The 15,098-nt window shown below is 28.8% G+C and overlaps 2 protein-coding genes across 3 annotated transcripts; both read right to left on the bottom strand.

The window, feature by feature from the left end:
* Positions 1-2,474: 2,474 nt before the first annotated feature.
* On the bottom strand, positions 2,475-6,325 carry LOC112783339 (neryl diphosphate diphosphatase, chloroplastic). 2 transcript variants are annotated; one of them, XM_025826263.3, is made up of 7 exons: positions 6,088-6,325; positions 5,722-5,998; positions 4,467-4,845; positions 4,058-4,276; positions 3,558-3,696; positions 3,123-3,371; positions 2,475-3,015 (listed from the first exon to the last, which is right to left on the bottom strand). In XM_025826263.3, the coding sequence occupies exons 1-7, from the start codon at positions 6,088-6,090 to the stop codon at positions 2,728-2,730; spliced, it is 1,554 nt and encodes a 517-aa protein (XP_025682048.1). In that variant the 5' UTR covers positions 6,091-6,325; the 3' UTR covers positions 2,475-2,727. The 2 variants fall into 2 exon arrangements, with proteins under 2 accessions (XP_025682048.1, XP_025682049.1); XM_025826264.3 differs by having other exon boundaries at positions 5,740-5,998; positions 6,088-6,217.
* A 4,287-nt stretch (positions 6,326-10,612) lies between these two features.
* LOC112783340 (pathogenesis-related protein 1-like) lies at positions 10,613-11,113 on the bottom strand. Its single transcript, XM_025826265.2, has one exon. It carries the CDS (start codon positions 11,111-11,113, stop codon positions 10,613-10,615), a length of 501 nt encoding a protein of 166 aa, XP_025682050.1.
* Between the last annotated feature and the right edge of the window lie 3,985 nt (positions 11,114-15,098).

The following is a 15,098-nucleotide window of genomic DNA, read 5'->3' on the forward strand; positions in this document are numbered from 1 at the left end:
AATGGGCAATTTATCTAAATAAAATGGTTGGGAGAAATCTTTACTCAAATACAACAATTGCAATTTCTTTATTTGTATTGCGTATCCTGATTCATTATTATGTAAACCGTGGTAAGTTACTACGTTTTACTTTTTACACATAAACCATGGCAGGTAAGCACGGTTTATGAAGTGACCAAATTAAACACGGTTTATGAAGAGAGAATTTTAATCATAAAACCTTGTTACTTCTCACGGTTTATGAAAGGATATGTAAATGCAAAAACCTTTGTTACTTGCCACGGTTTATGAAGAGAAAAATTCTATATATACGAGTGAGATTCAAGTTGTTGAAGAGAAGTATTTTACAATGGCAAGTGAGGAAGAGAGTTTTCTAAACAAGGGCAAATGACACTATTAAACCAGAATGGAGGAGAAATTACATGATTCAAGCAACTCAAAAAATGTAACATGGATCAACTAGAAGCGTGTTTTTATGTAATTTGAATCAAACTAATTCGAATTATAAACCAACAGTAATTCGAAGTTGATCAATTGGAAATATGTAACCAAAATTCGTACGTAATTCGAACCTACCTTATTCGAATTATGCATGCAGGTTGACCCAGTTTGAATTACACTCATTCGAATGATAAGGGATGCAATTCGAATTACACTAAAAAAATAAAATTATCTAGAATATTGGACTAGCTCAATGTTAATAAGATTTTTTATTTCTATTATAAAATAAAAAAAAATTAATTATAAAAAAATCATGTTATTTTTTAGGATTTAATTTTTTTTATTGTATTTTCATAAAGTTTGCACAAAATTCACCTATCACATTAACTAAACTTATTTATTTACATAAAGTTTGTTTATGGACTCAGCAAACTTATTTACGTTTTAATACGATTTAAATTGTATTAGTATATTTTTATTTTTAATCAATTTAATTTTATTTAAATAATTATATTTTTAAATTATAAAATTTGTATTAGTTTGTAATTTAAAATTTAAATAGATATAATTTAAATTAATGATTTATAAAATTGTATGTATTCGTATTATTGTACTCATATGATTAATTATATTTATTCAATTTAAAAAAAAATAACGGTTGTTAATTTTTAACTAACAAATAAATACACTTATATTATTTTTAAATTAAAATTTTTTAAATAAATTTACTCGTATTATTTTAATTTTTAATTTAAATAAACATATTTGTATTATTTTAAATAAAATTTAAAATTAATATAAGTAAATTTATTTAAAATTTTAAATTTTAATATTTTAAATAAACATACTCTTATTATTTTAAAATTTTTTAAATTTAAATAAACGTACTCGTATTATTTTAAATACGTATATTTTTTTAATTTGAAAATAATATAAATATATTTAAATAAAAAAATTAACCGCTATTATTTTTTTAAATTGAATAAATATAATTAATCATATGAGTACAATAATACGAATACATACAATTTTATAAATCATTAATTTAAATTATATCTATTTAAATTTTAAATTACAAACTAATACAAATTTTATAATTTAAAAATTTAATTATTTAAATAAAATTAAATTGATTAAAATTTATAAAAATATACTAATACAATTCAAATCGTATTAAAATGTAAACAAGTTTGCTGAGTTTATAAACAAATTTTACGTAAATAAATAAATTTAGTCAATGTGATAGGTGAATTTTGTATTTATATTACTCCACCATAAACCGTGATAACTTAGGGGTTTTACAATCACACAAACTACTCATAAACCGTGAGAACCTAGCACGTTTCCACCCACGTTATTCATGCATAATCCGTGCTTACTTCCCGCGATTTATACTCATTTTGTCTCATTCGTAAACCGTGCTTACCTGCCACGGTTTATATGTAAAAAAAAGTAAAACGTGGTAACTTACCACGGTTTACATAATAATGAATTAGGACACGCAAGTAAAGGAATTACAATTGTTGCATTTGAGTAAACATTTCTCCCAACCATTTTATTTAGGTAAATTGCCCTAACATAATCATACTAAAAGTCTTTTCATATAGGATTAAACCCAAAGGATTACAGAAATACACCCAAATGGTTACAGAAATAAACCAAACGATTACAGAAATACACCCAAAGGATTTAAGAAATACACCCAAAGAATTTAAGAAATACACCCAATATCAGAGAGGAGACAGTATATTTCTTCTTGAAATCTTTTAATGTTTTGCTGGTTAAGGATGAGGCACATGACAGAGACAATCTAAAAAAAACCTAGAAGAACTGTAAAACAGTAGTTTGTATCTTTTCTTCTTGATTTCTTCTACTCTTCGTAGAATCGTAGTTTGTTTCGAATGTCGCTTGAATCTTGACAATTTGTGTTTTGATTGAGGAAGAGTGCGCCATAATGAACGTGTTGTAAGGACGCTCAATTTAAAGGAATAGTACGAGTATTTTTTTCTTGGATTTAGGTCAACTTGTATAGCTTGTAAGCAAAAAATTCTTGTATGAGTAGTCAGCCTCTTTTATATATAGTACAAGTGAATAGATAGACGCGCACTCTGTATTATTACTTCTTTTATTTGACACTGGTGGTGCACTACAGTGCTATAGCGCTATTATTGAGTCCTTTTTGGATAAGAAACTAAAGGTCCTAGCTACACAAACAAGAAAACACTTAAATTATTTTATTACAATAACAACCACCTAACATACTAGATTTGTTTGACGACAGCAACATTATTGGCATTTGGCAATAGACTTGACATATTGATGCAGGTTGGAAAGGCTTGGATTGGTGCGGTAATGGTACATTAGAGGGACCATTCTAGCAGCATTCAAGCAGAATTTGGTATATGAAGATGAAAATTGGTGATCTGTGCTCAACATTACTTGTCTATTGAGACGTTTCCATTCCATTGAAATCAGCTCCTCAACATGCTTTTGTGCGTCTTCAGCTGAAACCTCTTGATGTTCTCTCATGTAGCACTCAATGTATGACCCATCAAACCCCGTTTCATTTTTGTTCTACATTCATCATTGAAATGTATGCATGTGTTACAATGCAAAGAGAATATAAAATACGATAGGATGAGGACTAGATATTATTATAGATAGAGTTAATTTGATTTTACCTTGTATCCTTCTAAATCATCACTAAGACGAAGGATTTTGGCCACGGAGTATATAATGTTTGGAAAGTCGTCTAAAATTGCTAGAGATTTGTGTGTTATATTTTGATGGAAAAGGAAAAATGCATGGACAAGCACCACGTGCACTCCTGTGCTTACAACTGCATGCTTCAGGTATTCCTCTGTCTTTGGCAGTTCACCAAAATTCAACCAATGTCTCTCTTCCAAGAACGCATTCGTTAGTCGTATCCACTGTTATTAATACATAATATCAAAACGCTGGAAATATTATTTCTTTATCAAGTTATCTATATTTTATTTTATTCTTATTTTAATCAATCAAATAAAATTTATCTCTTTTTATTAGTAATTATTCATATATGTTTAATGATAACTGGTCGCAAGAAACACATCATGAAATAAATAACTCTTTATTACCGAAGTTTTAACAGTATCTATGGGATTCAATCCTTGCATTTTGTAGACTTTTTCAGCGAAATCGTTGGTGATTTCATAAAGAGCACGCAGACAAATTTTCATGAATTCTGGAAGCTGCTCTGTTCCCACCAATTCCCATCTGAATTATAAGAGATCAATTTGTTATCGTTTGTAATTAAGCATTGACATGGACTTTCAATTTTTTAATTTGTGTGTTCATAGTTCAACAAATTAAAAAATAAGTTAATCTTGCACGATTTAAATAATCATTTCTTAAAAATAAACTGATTTTGTTAGTTGAAATGCCAAATAACATGTAGTTTATTTTTTCACGTGGAGACAATTCTAGTCACTTTCACGTAAGATTTTCTTTTCTTAAAAAACGCAAACAATCATTAATTACTTCCTCACTACTCTACAATAACACTGCAACCATCCTCCACAGAATCTAAATTAATTGTAGAAAATGAATATGATGATAATGAATTAATGATGTGTACCTCTTGACCGCATCAGTAAATAGAATAAGCTGATCCAACGTGCCATAAACATCAAAAAGGTCATCAATTAGGTATACTAGCGAGATGCATTTCGTGAGCTCAATCCTCTGCTCTGAAAAGCTCGGATCTGTGAAGCACGCCATGGGCCACATGTACCATTTTAAAGCTTCATATCCTCCAAATGTCGGCTCCTTCGACATAGCTTCCCCTTTCCACCATCTATCAAGGGAACATATTTGTAATTGGCCAGTTAGATCTTATAGCGGTTATTATTACGAAAAATGTTAGAGAGTCATCAAAACTTATTATTTAAAAGTGTAAGATAAAGTCTGTTGTTGGATTACTAAATTAAATAAACTAGACTAAAAATATTGAGTTGATGGATAAATGATTTACTCGTAGAACTTACTTTGACACTTGAAGGGCTTCATGCTGGTTCATGAGCCTAACTATGCTGGAATTGATTTCTGCAAGTTCCATAAAACACACAGATTCCTTGTCGGGCTTGAAATTCCTAAGCAAGATGGTTTTGTCCATGAATCTAGGCAAGTTGTGATGAAGTGGTTGCTGGAGAGAGATTGCAACATATTGAGCTTCATGATGATGATGATGCCTTGACAGCCATGAATGAAGAAGATCGCGGCAGAGGCGCCCCACATCCTCAAGAGAAGTATCTTCTTCTCCAATGCTTAGCTGCGCTGCTTCATGTACCGCTACGAGACTCTTCACATCTTCACCATATTCTTCTCTGAACTGCACTTTGTTATTTTTCAACCTCTCAAATATATCTGCACAACCATTGTCGTAGTTGATATTATAAGCTCTTTCTGTAAATAATATTAGTCATAATTAATTTTTGTTATTCAAAATCTTTTTATAAATTAAGATTTAGAATATTGTTAGTTTTAATTAATTTTTGTTATGTTAAAATAGTTTAGTTTAAATTTGATTAACAAAAACATTTAGATGTATAAAATTAGGTAAATGTTACCCTATTCTCTCTAAAATAACACGTAAATTATTTTTTCTGATGTATCATATTTTAATGGGTGTTTATTTATTTTAAATTTTTAGTAAATTTATTGGATGATTAATTTATCTAATAAAATAAAAAATAAAAAATTGATTTTGGGTCATTAAAATTTGTTGAAAATTTAACAAAATATTTGAAAAATAATGTTATATATTACTCTTTTATTTTTCACACAAAATCTTTGATTTCTAACAAAAATTAAATAAAAATTTAGACCTTCATAAATAATAATTACAAACTAGCTATATTAATTTTTAAAAAACAAGATATAAAGTGTTTTAATTTCTTTTTTTTTATATATTTCGAAACCAAATTATATAGAATAAATTTCCAAATTTAAAAATCTATTGACACGATAAACTTTTCAAATTGAAAATTTTCACGGTGATACTAATTTATATTTTTATTTTTAATTTATCACATTAATATTTTAGCTAGTTTAGAATTTAGTTAATATAAGAAAATTTTTAAATTAATATTTTAATAAATATATAACAAATGTATTAAAATAAACATCAAATTAGAATGTAACATATCAAAGAGGGTGATTTATATGTTATTTTAGAGAAGTTAGGATAACATTCACTATAAAATTATTTTTTTTTAAATATATTTTATATTATATAACAACCTGCATTAAGGAAATAACCTCCTTGTCTGAGTAAACGGAATGAGAGTGCAACATTGTCAAGTTGATGGCTTTGGAAAAAATCAATGGGATCTGTGCTCACTATGAAATGTTGCTTCTCAAGTGCAGCTTCAATGTCCTCTTGAAAGTGGTGTTCAATGCCAAGCCTTTGGATTAAGTCAACCATGTACAAACTCTCCATTGGATCCTCGCTAATAAGTTTCTTCATTACTTGCTTAGCCTCCTTCAGGATCACAGTTTGTTTTGCGTACAAAATATCCTGAAAATGGAAAACAGTTTAAGGAATTTTGAAGAATAATATTGATGGAAAAACATGTTGAGTTGGATTAATTTGTTGAGAGCTCTTACCATGATGTAGTTTGTGCTTTGAGTAAAACAACAATTATTGTACAAAGCAAGGCAGCAAACACAACTCACAAGATGGTACAAAGACAACAGTCACCAGTCACAAACAAGCAATGCCGAGATTATTCCTTAATTAATACGAGGTAGGTATGGAAATTAATTAAATATCTAGGTGAGCATATACAGCCATATTTTTGTTAGGTGAGGTACAATTTGTGTGGCTGGAACGTGATGTGTGTATAGAGAGGGAAGGGTTGTTGTTGATATAGATACTAATATTTGGCTCGAATTGAATTGCGTTTCTTGATATTATTATTGTCCTCAATGTCACCCACAAAACAAGAATATGAACGTATGAGGAAAAGTTTGATACAATTATGTGGCTCGAGCTCGCTGATGTATGTTAATGTCCTCAAACTTCAACAATAATGGAAAGGGAGAGATTTTGTTAGAGTAATGTAACCCTACCTGTACCATAGAAAGGTTGTATTAAGAAAAGAAGAGTAAACACTCAATCTGGGTTTGTCTATTTTTTCGAAGGACAAATGATTCCGGTTAAAAAAAATAGACACTTTGACTCTCAATTTTTTTTATTTTAGGATAATACAATTTTTTTGTTAAAAAATTTATTAAATAATAATAAAAAATTAGTTTTGTGAGGGATTTTATTTATATTTTGTGAGTGTTTTAAACTTTCACAAATTATTAATATGTTTGTTTTTAAAAAATTTCTTCACCAATGGTAGTTAAGTGAAGAAAAATCAATGATAAAAATGATACCATAAAAAAAAATTGTAGTACAAATACCTTTTAAAGGAAAAAAATAACATCAAATAAAAAATGAAAGAAGAAAACTTTAATATTGATAATATTGGTATTGGTGATGATGACGGTAGAAGAAATAATGATGATGATAAAGTAATAAAAATAATAGAAGTAGGAGTGATAATAATGAGGATGAAGAAGGTAATGGTAGTAATGGTAGTAATTGGTTATATTGTTAGAAAGAATTTTGTAGAGGTTTAAAATCCCCCCACAAAATATAAATAAATTCCTACATAATTAAATTTTATTATTATTTAACAATTTTTTTTACAGAAAGATCGTATTGTTCCAAAATAAAAAAATTGAGGACCGAAATGTTATTTTTTCTAGACAAAGATCGCGTTATTTTTCGTAAAAATAGACAAAGATCGAATTAGATCTTTATTTAAGAAAAGAAAGACAAAAATTATATTTACAACTATCTGTTGTCATTAAATGCCTCTAATTAATTATACCAAAACTATTTATTATTTCATCAATCATGTTACATGTATAAGAATAAAATACATATTAAAATATAAAATATATATTAAAAATAATTTAAATTATATATATTTAGATATAAATATATAGTAATTAATTTTAGTGTGTAAATAATATTTTTAATTATAAAAATATTTATTAGCAAAAAAATTTAACAAAAAATAGTCAAAAATTATTTTATTTATCATTCATTAATTGTTACTAAAATTAATGAAAGTAAAATAAGATAATTTTAGATTTTTTTTTGTTTTGTTTTTTAGCATTATCGTTTTTGATAATTTGATTATTTCATATCGAGTAAAGTGATAATTAGATTCTCGAAAATTTTGACCTTGAGCTAATTAACGCTTAAAGGAAAAAATACCAATTAAGTCATTTATGATAGCAAACATGGACATGTATATCCTTCCAAAGATAGTTGTCCACATATTTTGTTATTTATAGTGGTGTGTATGTGTCCTGTTGCTGACACATGAGTATAGAAACAATGTAATTTTAGACAGTGAAGCATTTATTATTATTTGACTTTTTATATAACTTTTATCAACTGGTTTTTTTTTTTTTATCAGAAATCCTACCAAAATAGGTAAAGTTTCGCTCCAAAAGTTATTATCTACGTGACGATCTTTCATAACAAGCGCATCATATATAGTAGTTAACCGTAATACGGTATATATAATAAGTATCATTGTTAAAATTTACATGATAAATTAATGGGAGCTATTCAGATAAATTAAGGGTTAAGTATGATTTTGGTCCCCAATGTAGAGGTCGAAAATCGATTTCGTCCCCGGCTAGGGGTGTGCATGGCCCGGCTCGGCCCAAAGACCCGCTCTGACCCCAAACACTTTAGGGGCTAATTTGGTGTGATTTCACCGGGTTTAGGGCCGGATAAGGATCTCAAAAATAGACCCGATCATTATTTCGGGTCGGATCCGAGCCATAGCTCGGGTCACCCGAACTCGGCCTGGTGGCCCGGTCATCATACACATTAATATTTTGTGTTATTAGTGATGGATGATGGCTATTCCTATGTGGAATTTAAGTATTGTAAATCTTAATATTTTGTGTTATTAGTTATTATAAGACTATAAGTTAATGTTTTATGTTTAAAATGCATAATATTTTAGACTAATACATAATATTGTGTTATTTGTATTGATTTAAATATTTGGTGTTATTAGACAATATTAGTATTGATTATGGTTATGCTTTAATTTCAGAGAAGAGTTGGTTCTTGTTATATTTTTCTAAGTGAATGTTATCATATCAAATAATGGTTGGAGTTTTGGAAATTTTGATATTTTCACATGTTAGCTTATAAGAAGGTATCAAGGTAATGTAATGTTAATGGCCCGGTTTTCACCCAGTTTTTACCCGGTATAATCGTGGCCCGAAAGTGTATAGGTTTCATCGGGTCTAGGGCCGGGTTTGGGTCTAATAAATAGGCCCGGTATATATTTCGGGTCGAGTCTGGGTCACATCAAACCCGGTTTCACCCTGCCCATGCACACCCCTATTCTCGGCCCTTTTTTCGCTACAAAACGGTCCCCAAGGTTTAACTTAGTTTTAAAATCGTCCTTCGGACGAAAATACCCCTCCCTCCCCTTTTCTTCCTCAGATCAACACCCCTCTTCTTCCTCAACATTAACCAGAAGTAGAAGCAGATGCTCAAACGCAAAAACAAAAGCATGCAACAATGGATAACAATCAGCAAAATAACAACAACAGTAACAATGGATAATGGAATTAGAGCGATAACAAAAACAAAACCAGAAGTAAAAACAGAAACAGAAGCAGCAGAAACAGAAGCAACCAAAGCATCAACAACAACAATAGAATAAAAAGAATAAATAGAAGCTACCAGAAGCATCAACAACAACAATAATAATAGAATCCTTTAAATCTGAAATATTAAAGAAAAAAGAATAAAAATTGAAATAGAGGGAAAGGGTTGCGGCGGTGGTGGACGAGGAGGGGTTGCGGTGCTGTGGAGGGCTTCGTTCCTCTCTTCTCTTTCTCTCTCCCTCTGCTCTCTCCTCTCTTGCCATTAGTGTAGGGAGTAGTGGCGGATTACAGGCGGCAGGACGGCCGTATACGACTGTGTGATGGTGTGGCGGTGCGGTGGTGATTCCCCCTTCTTCCCTTCCCTCCCCCTTCTTTCTCTCCCCCCATTTCTGTATCCCTTTCTTTCTTTTTATTTATTTATTTTATTTTATAATTTTTTTAATGAAGGATAATTTGGTAATGAAAAAATAAAATTTGTAAAAAGGACGATTTTAAAACAAATTGAAAATTTGGGGACCATTTTGTAGCGAAAAAAAAGGCCGAAAACAAAATCGATTTTTGACCTCTACGTTGGGGACCAAAATCATACTTAACCATTAAAGATGTCTAAAATGTCTTTTTTTAAAGCTGTTTTCTAGTAATTAAAATTTAATACATATAATCGATTAAATCGTGTTATTTTTGTCAAAATTAGGCCAGACAAATTAATTTGACTGAAAAAATAGCGAATCAAATTTTGAATTGGTTTAAATTAATATTATTTTTTTTATAAAAAATGACTATAATATCTTTATTATAAAAAATGACTAAAATACTATATATATATATATATATATATATATATATATATATTAATTTTGAGAATCCTAAATTCTAACTATTTCTCTCTGCTATCATAGAGTTAGATTATATATATATATATATATATATATATATATATATATATATATATATATATATATATAAAAGGAGTATTTTAGTTATTTTTTATAAAAATAATATTAATTTAGACCGGTTTAAAATTTAATTCACCATTTTTTTAGTTAAATTAATTTGTCTAACCTAATTTTGACAAAAATAATATAGTTTAATCGATTATATGTGTTAAATTTCAATTACTAGAAAACATCTTTAAAAAATACGTTTTAGACGTCTTTATTTAAGTGGCTCCCTAAATTAATAGAAAAATATAATATATTCACTATTTATTATCATAAAAGACTAAATTAATACTATTTTTTTTATTTGAGAGACTAATTAGTCTGATATCAAAATTTTCGTATGCCTAATTTCTTTCATATATAATACTCCTGGCCCCTATAAATAAAAAAGTATATATGTATTATTCCTCTTTACGTAATTCTTATATTTCTTATTACATAATCAAGTAGCCATAATAACATAATGATAACAAATAGTAAAATTTTTGTAATCAATAAGGTCTCTCTCCAATGTAATTGCCAGGAGGATCATAGTTGCAAGTAATGAAACTGCCTCCATTATTGTCACAAATGACTTTGGCACAACCAACACGCAATGTGTTGCCCCAAATCACTTGAGTGTAGTGGCCACACATTTGATTATCAGCACAGATGTTTAACAAGTAATTAAAGTATGGTTTCTCATCTACCCACATTTTCACAGCATCAACGCCAGAAAGATCATTGCTGCTGCTCCATGCAAGGTTCTCTCCATAGGGACCATGTGAATGGATTAGTTGGCAATCTTGTTTACGTTGATTGGCATAATTTTGTGCATATTTTTCAAGCGTTTCGTCCCAAACCAAATTCGGTTCACCCAACTCTGATCTTGCTATGTTGTGTGCATCAAGATAGTCTTTTGGTGAATCATGAGCATAGACATAATCATTCATAATGCATAATAAGCCGAATAAGATGCAAAAAAGAGAAAATGAAATCTTGCATGTTTTCATATTCTTGTTTTCTTTTTGTAGTGTAATGTAGGAAGGTGTTTGATGGAAACTATTCGAGTTATAGAAAGGTATTTATAATAAGAATTAATTTTAATATGTGGAAGAGTAATTAACAAACACCGTTTTAAAAGATTATCTATAATAATAAAAATGGAAGAATTTGTTACTGCTTTCAGAATTTTGTTACTTTGTAGTCCGTACATTCCATAAATATATGCATAAGGTTGAGTTATTTGAAACTACAACTCAGCAAATCATATCTTTGAAACTAAAAAAGATTCTATCCGGATGACAAAACATATCCTTAGTTGTATGAAATTCCAAATCAATCTAGCATAGAATGGATTATAGCATAAGTGCATAACTAACATGCTGTTGGGAATAAGGAGTATGATCACAATCCAATCAATCATGTGTTAAATAATTTGTTATTGTTATTATATTCAAATGTTAATGTAATAAGGTCCTTGATTAAATTTAGAGATTTATCATTGTGATAGTGATCATAATATTGAGAGATAAATCGTTTATAATTTAATCTAAATTGTTCTTGATCATATGATTATTAAAAAGGACATTAATAATCCGGAAAGATCAATATATATATATATATATATAATGGTCTTCATTGGATGAAGATTAATAGATCTCATTTATTAAATTATATATATAGATGGTGCATATAAAGATATGACCATTGAACTGACTCACTTTGAGAATTTCTAATGGTTATAATTACCGTATATTTGTCAATAGGATATTCTTAAGATGAACATGGTAATAGAGTTTTCTTTGACCTGCGACTGTCATAGTAATTAACAATGTATTTATTATACTTTGATTTTGGACACTTAATACCATAGGTTGCTAGTTGAATGGATATTGGGTATAATTTAAATACTTGTAGAATTAATGATTAGTTAATAAGGAATCCGTCAACTCTCGGTAAAGAGTTTGAGCTCTATGATTATAATGACTGAAATGAATAAAACATTGGTCAAGGGGATCGAATGAATGAAGAAATGAGTTTCTTAAGTCATTCACAATTCATTATAATAATGGTAACAAGTTAGAGTTTGACAATTAAACCATACTCTAAGGGTTAACCAAGAGCTAGAAGATGGAAGGAATTATACTTTGTTCTTCTAAGGTTCTTAGTAAAATATATTACTTCATACTATCGGGTCGTTGAGGAGTGTTGCTAGACGCCAACCTTGATTAGTAAATTTAGTATGACTAATTTACTACCCGCTTAGTATTGAACCTATGGGGTCACACACTAACGAGTGTTCTAATCTTTGCTATAGAATTATTTAATTATTATTTTGATTTGATCAAATAAATAATTATATTAATTCAAATGGAATATTATTATATTCTTTGCTAGCACCAAGAATATAATAATAGTATGATAATTGAGAATATTATATGTGATTTGAGAATAATTAGTTATTCTATTTCTAAACTTGAATTCTAAATTTAGATGAGATCCTAACTGATTTTGTTTCAAATTGAGTTATGATATGATTCATAAATTTGAAAGATTCAAGTTTAAAATAACAATATATGATTTAAATTTGAATTGAGAATCAAATTTAAAGTCAGTAATAAATCTCATACTATATATATGTATGCCAAGAATAGAGAAAAGATGAGAATGAGACGAGAATAAAACACAAGGGTTTTATTCATTTATCTCTACACGAATAAACGTATGTGAGCCTGATTCTTGGAGAAGAATTTTATGGCGTGCAAAAAGTTGCAAGAGAGGTTTCTCAATTTAGATCAAATTTTCATTGGTCAAATAGTTGACAGCAAAGGTTGGTCTCGGTGTGAATACGCATAGAGTCTTTATACAATCGAAGAATAAAGTTTTTACTAAAGCGTCTAAAGGTATTTAGATATGATCTATATTATATTATTAAAATAAAATTTAAACACAAAATAGATCTTTAGAATTACTTTATTACTTCCGCTGCGTGTTATGAACAACATAGTAATCCTTCACATGCATCTTCTAATACTGCATTTTGTGCAATTTTAGAGTAGCTAAAAATATAGAGATTTGTTGACTCGTGGAGGAGTTAATGTGATGGGACTTTGACCCATCAAAACTCAAACATTAAACAATGATTTTTGTAAATAATGTGAACAATAAATTTTAAAATTGATCTAATAAAATAAAAAAATATTTTACCTCCAAATTATCTCTTAAATTTAATATTAGAATAATAATCTGCACTTAGTGAATTATAAATATTCAGTCATTGTTAATTGTGCATGAATAAATCGAATCAAAAGAAATAGCTATTTAATTAAAAATAATAAATATAATTATCTTTATACATATTGAATTGAACATCTAATATATCCATTATTCACATTATTTAGTATTTTCATTGTCTATCTATACTTTTTCAAACTCAAAATATATATATAACTTTTGTGTGTGTGGTATTAACTAAAATACATACCTATATATACCTTTTATTATGAGTATATTACAGTGATTATGATAATTATAATATTTTAAAATGTGTTATTAAAATAAAAATAATATTTTTTATTATTAAATAACGTTTTATAAAAAATATTATTTAAAAAAATAATATTAAAAATATTAAAAAATATTATTTTAATTTTAACCATGCTTATGTAGTTAAAATTATAGATAAACCTCCTTAAATAATGTTGAAAAATGCTTTTGTGCGAGACATTCTTCATTCAGATGTCTCCATGAGTTTGAAAATGGTGCGTGTTAAATGCTTTATCGCTTCTTCACCTAAACATCCGTTAATCACTCCTTTATGATCGATCGATCATCATCATCATTATCATGTAGCATCTGGTGTAGGGGTGTGCATGGTTCGATCCGATCCGAAGATCTGGCTCGGTTCCAAATACTTTAGGGGTTATTTTGGTGTGATTTCACCGGATCTAGAGTCGGATAAGGGTCTTAAAAATAGACTCGGTCATTATTTCAGGTCGAGTTCGGACCACGGCTCGTGTCACCTGAAATCGACTCGGTAGTCCGGTCATCATACACAATTAATATTTTGTGTTATTAGTGATGGATGATGGTTATTTTTATGTGAAATTTAAGTATTGTAAATCTTAATATTTTGTATTATTAGTTATTATAAGACTACAAGTTAATGTTTTATGTTTAAAATGCATAAGATTTTAGACTAATGCATAATATTGTGTTATTTATATTGATTTAAATATTTGGAGTTATTAGACAATATTAGTATTGATTATGGTTATGCTTTAATTTTAGAGAAGAGTTGGTTCTTGTTATATTTTTCTAAATGAATTTTACCATGTTAAATAATGGTTGGAGTCTTGAAAATTTGGATATTTTCACATGCTAGCTTATAAGAAAGTATCAAGGTAATGTAATGTTAACGGTACAATTTTTATCTGGTATAATCGTGGCACAAAAGTGTATAGATTTCATCATGTTTAAGACCGAATTCAGATTTAATAAATAGATCAGTATATATTTCAGATTAAATCTAAATTACATCAAATCCGATTTCACCCATACCATGCACACCCCTCTAGTCTGGTGATTGGGGAGCAAACAAGCCCTATTGTTATGATAATGGTACGGTACATCATACAGAGGTCCCATGCATTATTCCAGAAATGAACGGTAAGGAATTCAAAAAAAAAAAAAAAAAACGATGGCCTTAGCTCATGTTACACCCACATGGAATGGGTCCACTCTACGTCCCATCATATAATCTATGTGCTCATCTCATACTTTTATGCAGGTTGATATGGTAAATGGTTTATTTACAAGGAGATTCTAGGGAATAGATTATAACAGGGGTGCACGCGAATCGGATCGAATTGAGTATGGTCAAAATTTTAATCTAATCCGTAGTAAAATTATCGGATCGGATTTAATATTCACAGTTTTTAAGGTTGAATCCGATCTGCACACTTGCAGATCGAATCGAATCGGATATCGGATATA

The sequence above is a fragment of the Arachis hypogaea genome, chromosome 20, assembly GCF_003086295.3.
Source record: "Arachis hypogaea cultivar Tifrunner chromosome 20, arahy.Tifrunner.gnm2.J5K5, whole genome shotgun sequence".
NCBI classification, from domain to species: Eukaryota; Viridiplantae; Streptophyta; class Magnoliopsida; order Fabales; family Fabaceae; genus Arachis; species Arachis hypogaea.

What these genes read in the sequence shown, in the direction of transcription:
- LOC112783339 (XM_025826263.3), bottom strand. An exon ending in TAGATACTGTTAAAACTTCG is followed by an intron (nt 3,372 to 3,557) that starts GTAATAAAGAGT and finishes TATTAATAACAG; the next exon opens with TGGATACGACTAACGAATGC. An exon ending in ATGATTTAGAAGGATACAAG is followed by an intron (nt 3,016 to 3,122) that starts GTAAAATCAAAT and finishes TGATGAATGTAG; the next exon opens with AACAAAAATGAAACGGGGTT.
- LOC112783340 (XM_025826265.2), bottom strand. Translation starts at nt 11,113, where the DNA reads ATGAAAACATGCAAGATTTCATTTTCTCTTTTTTGCATCTTATTCGGC.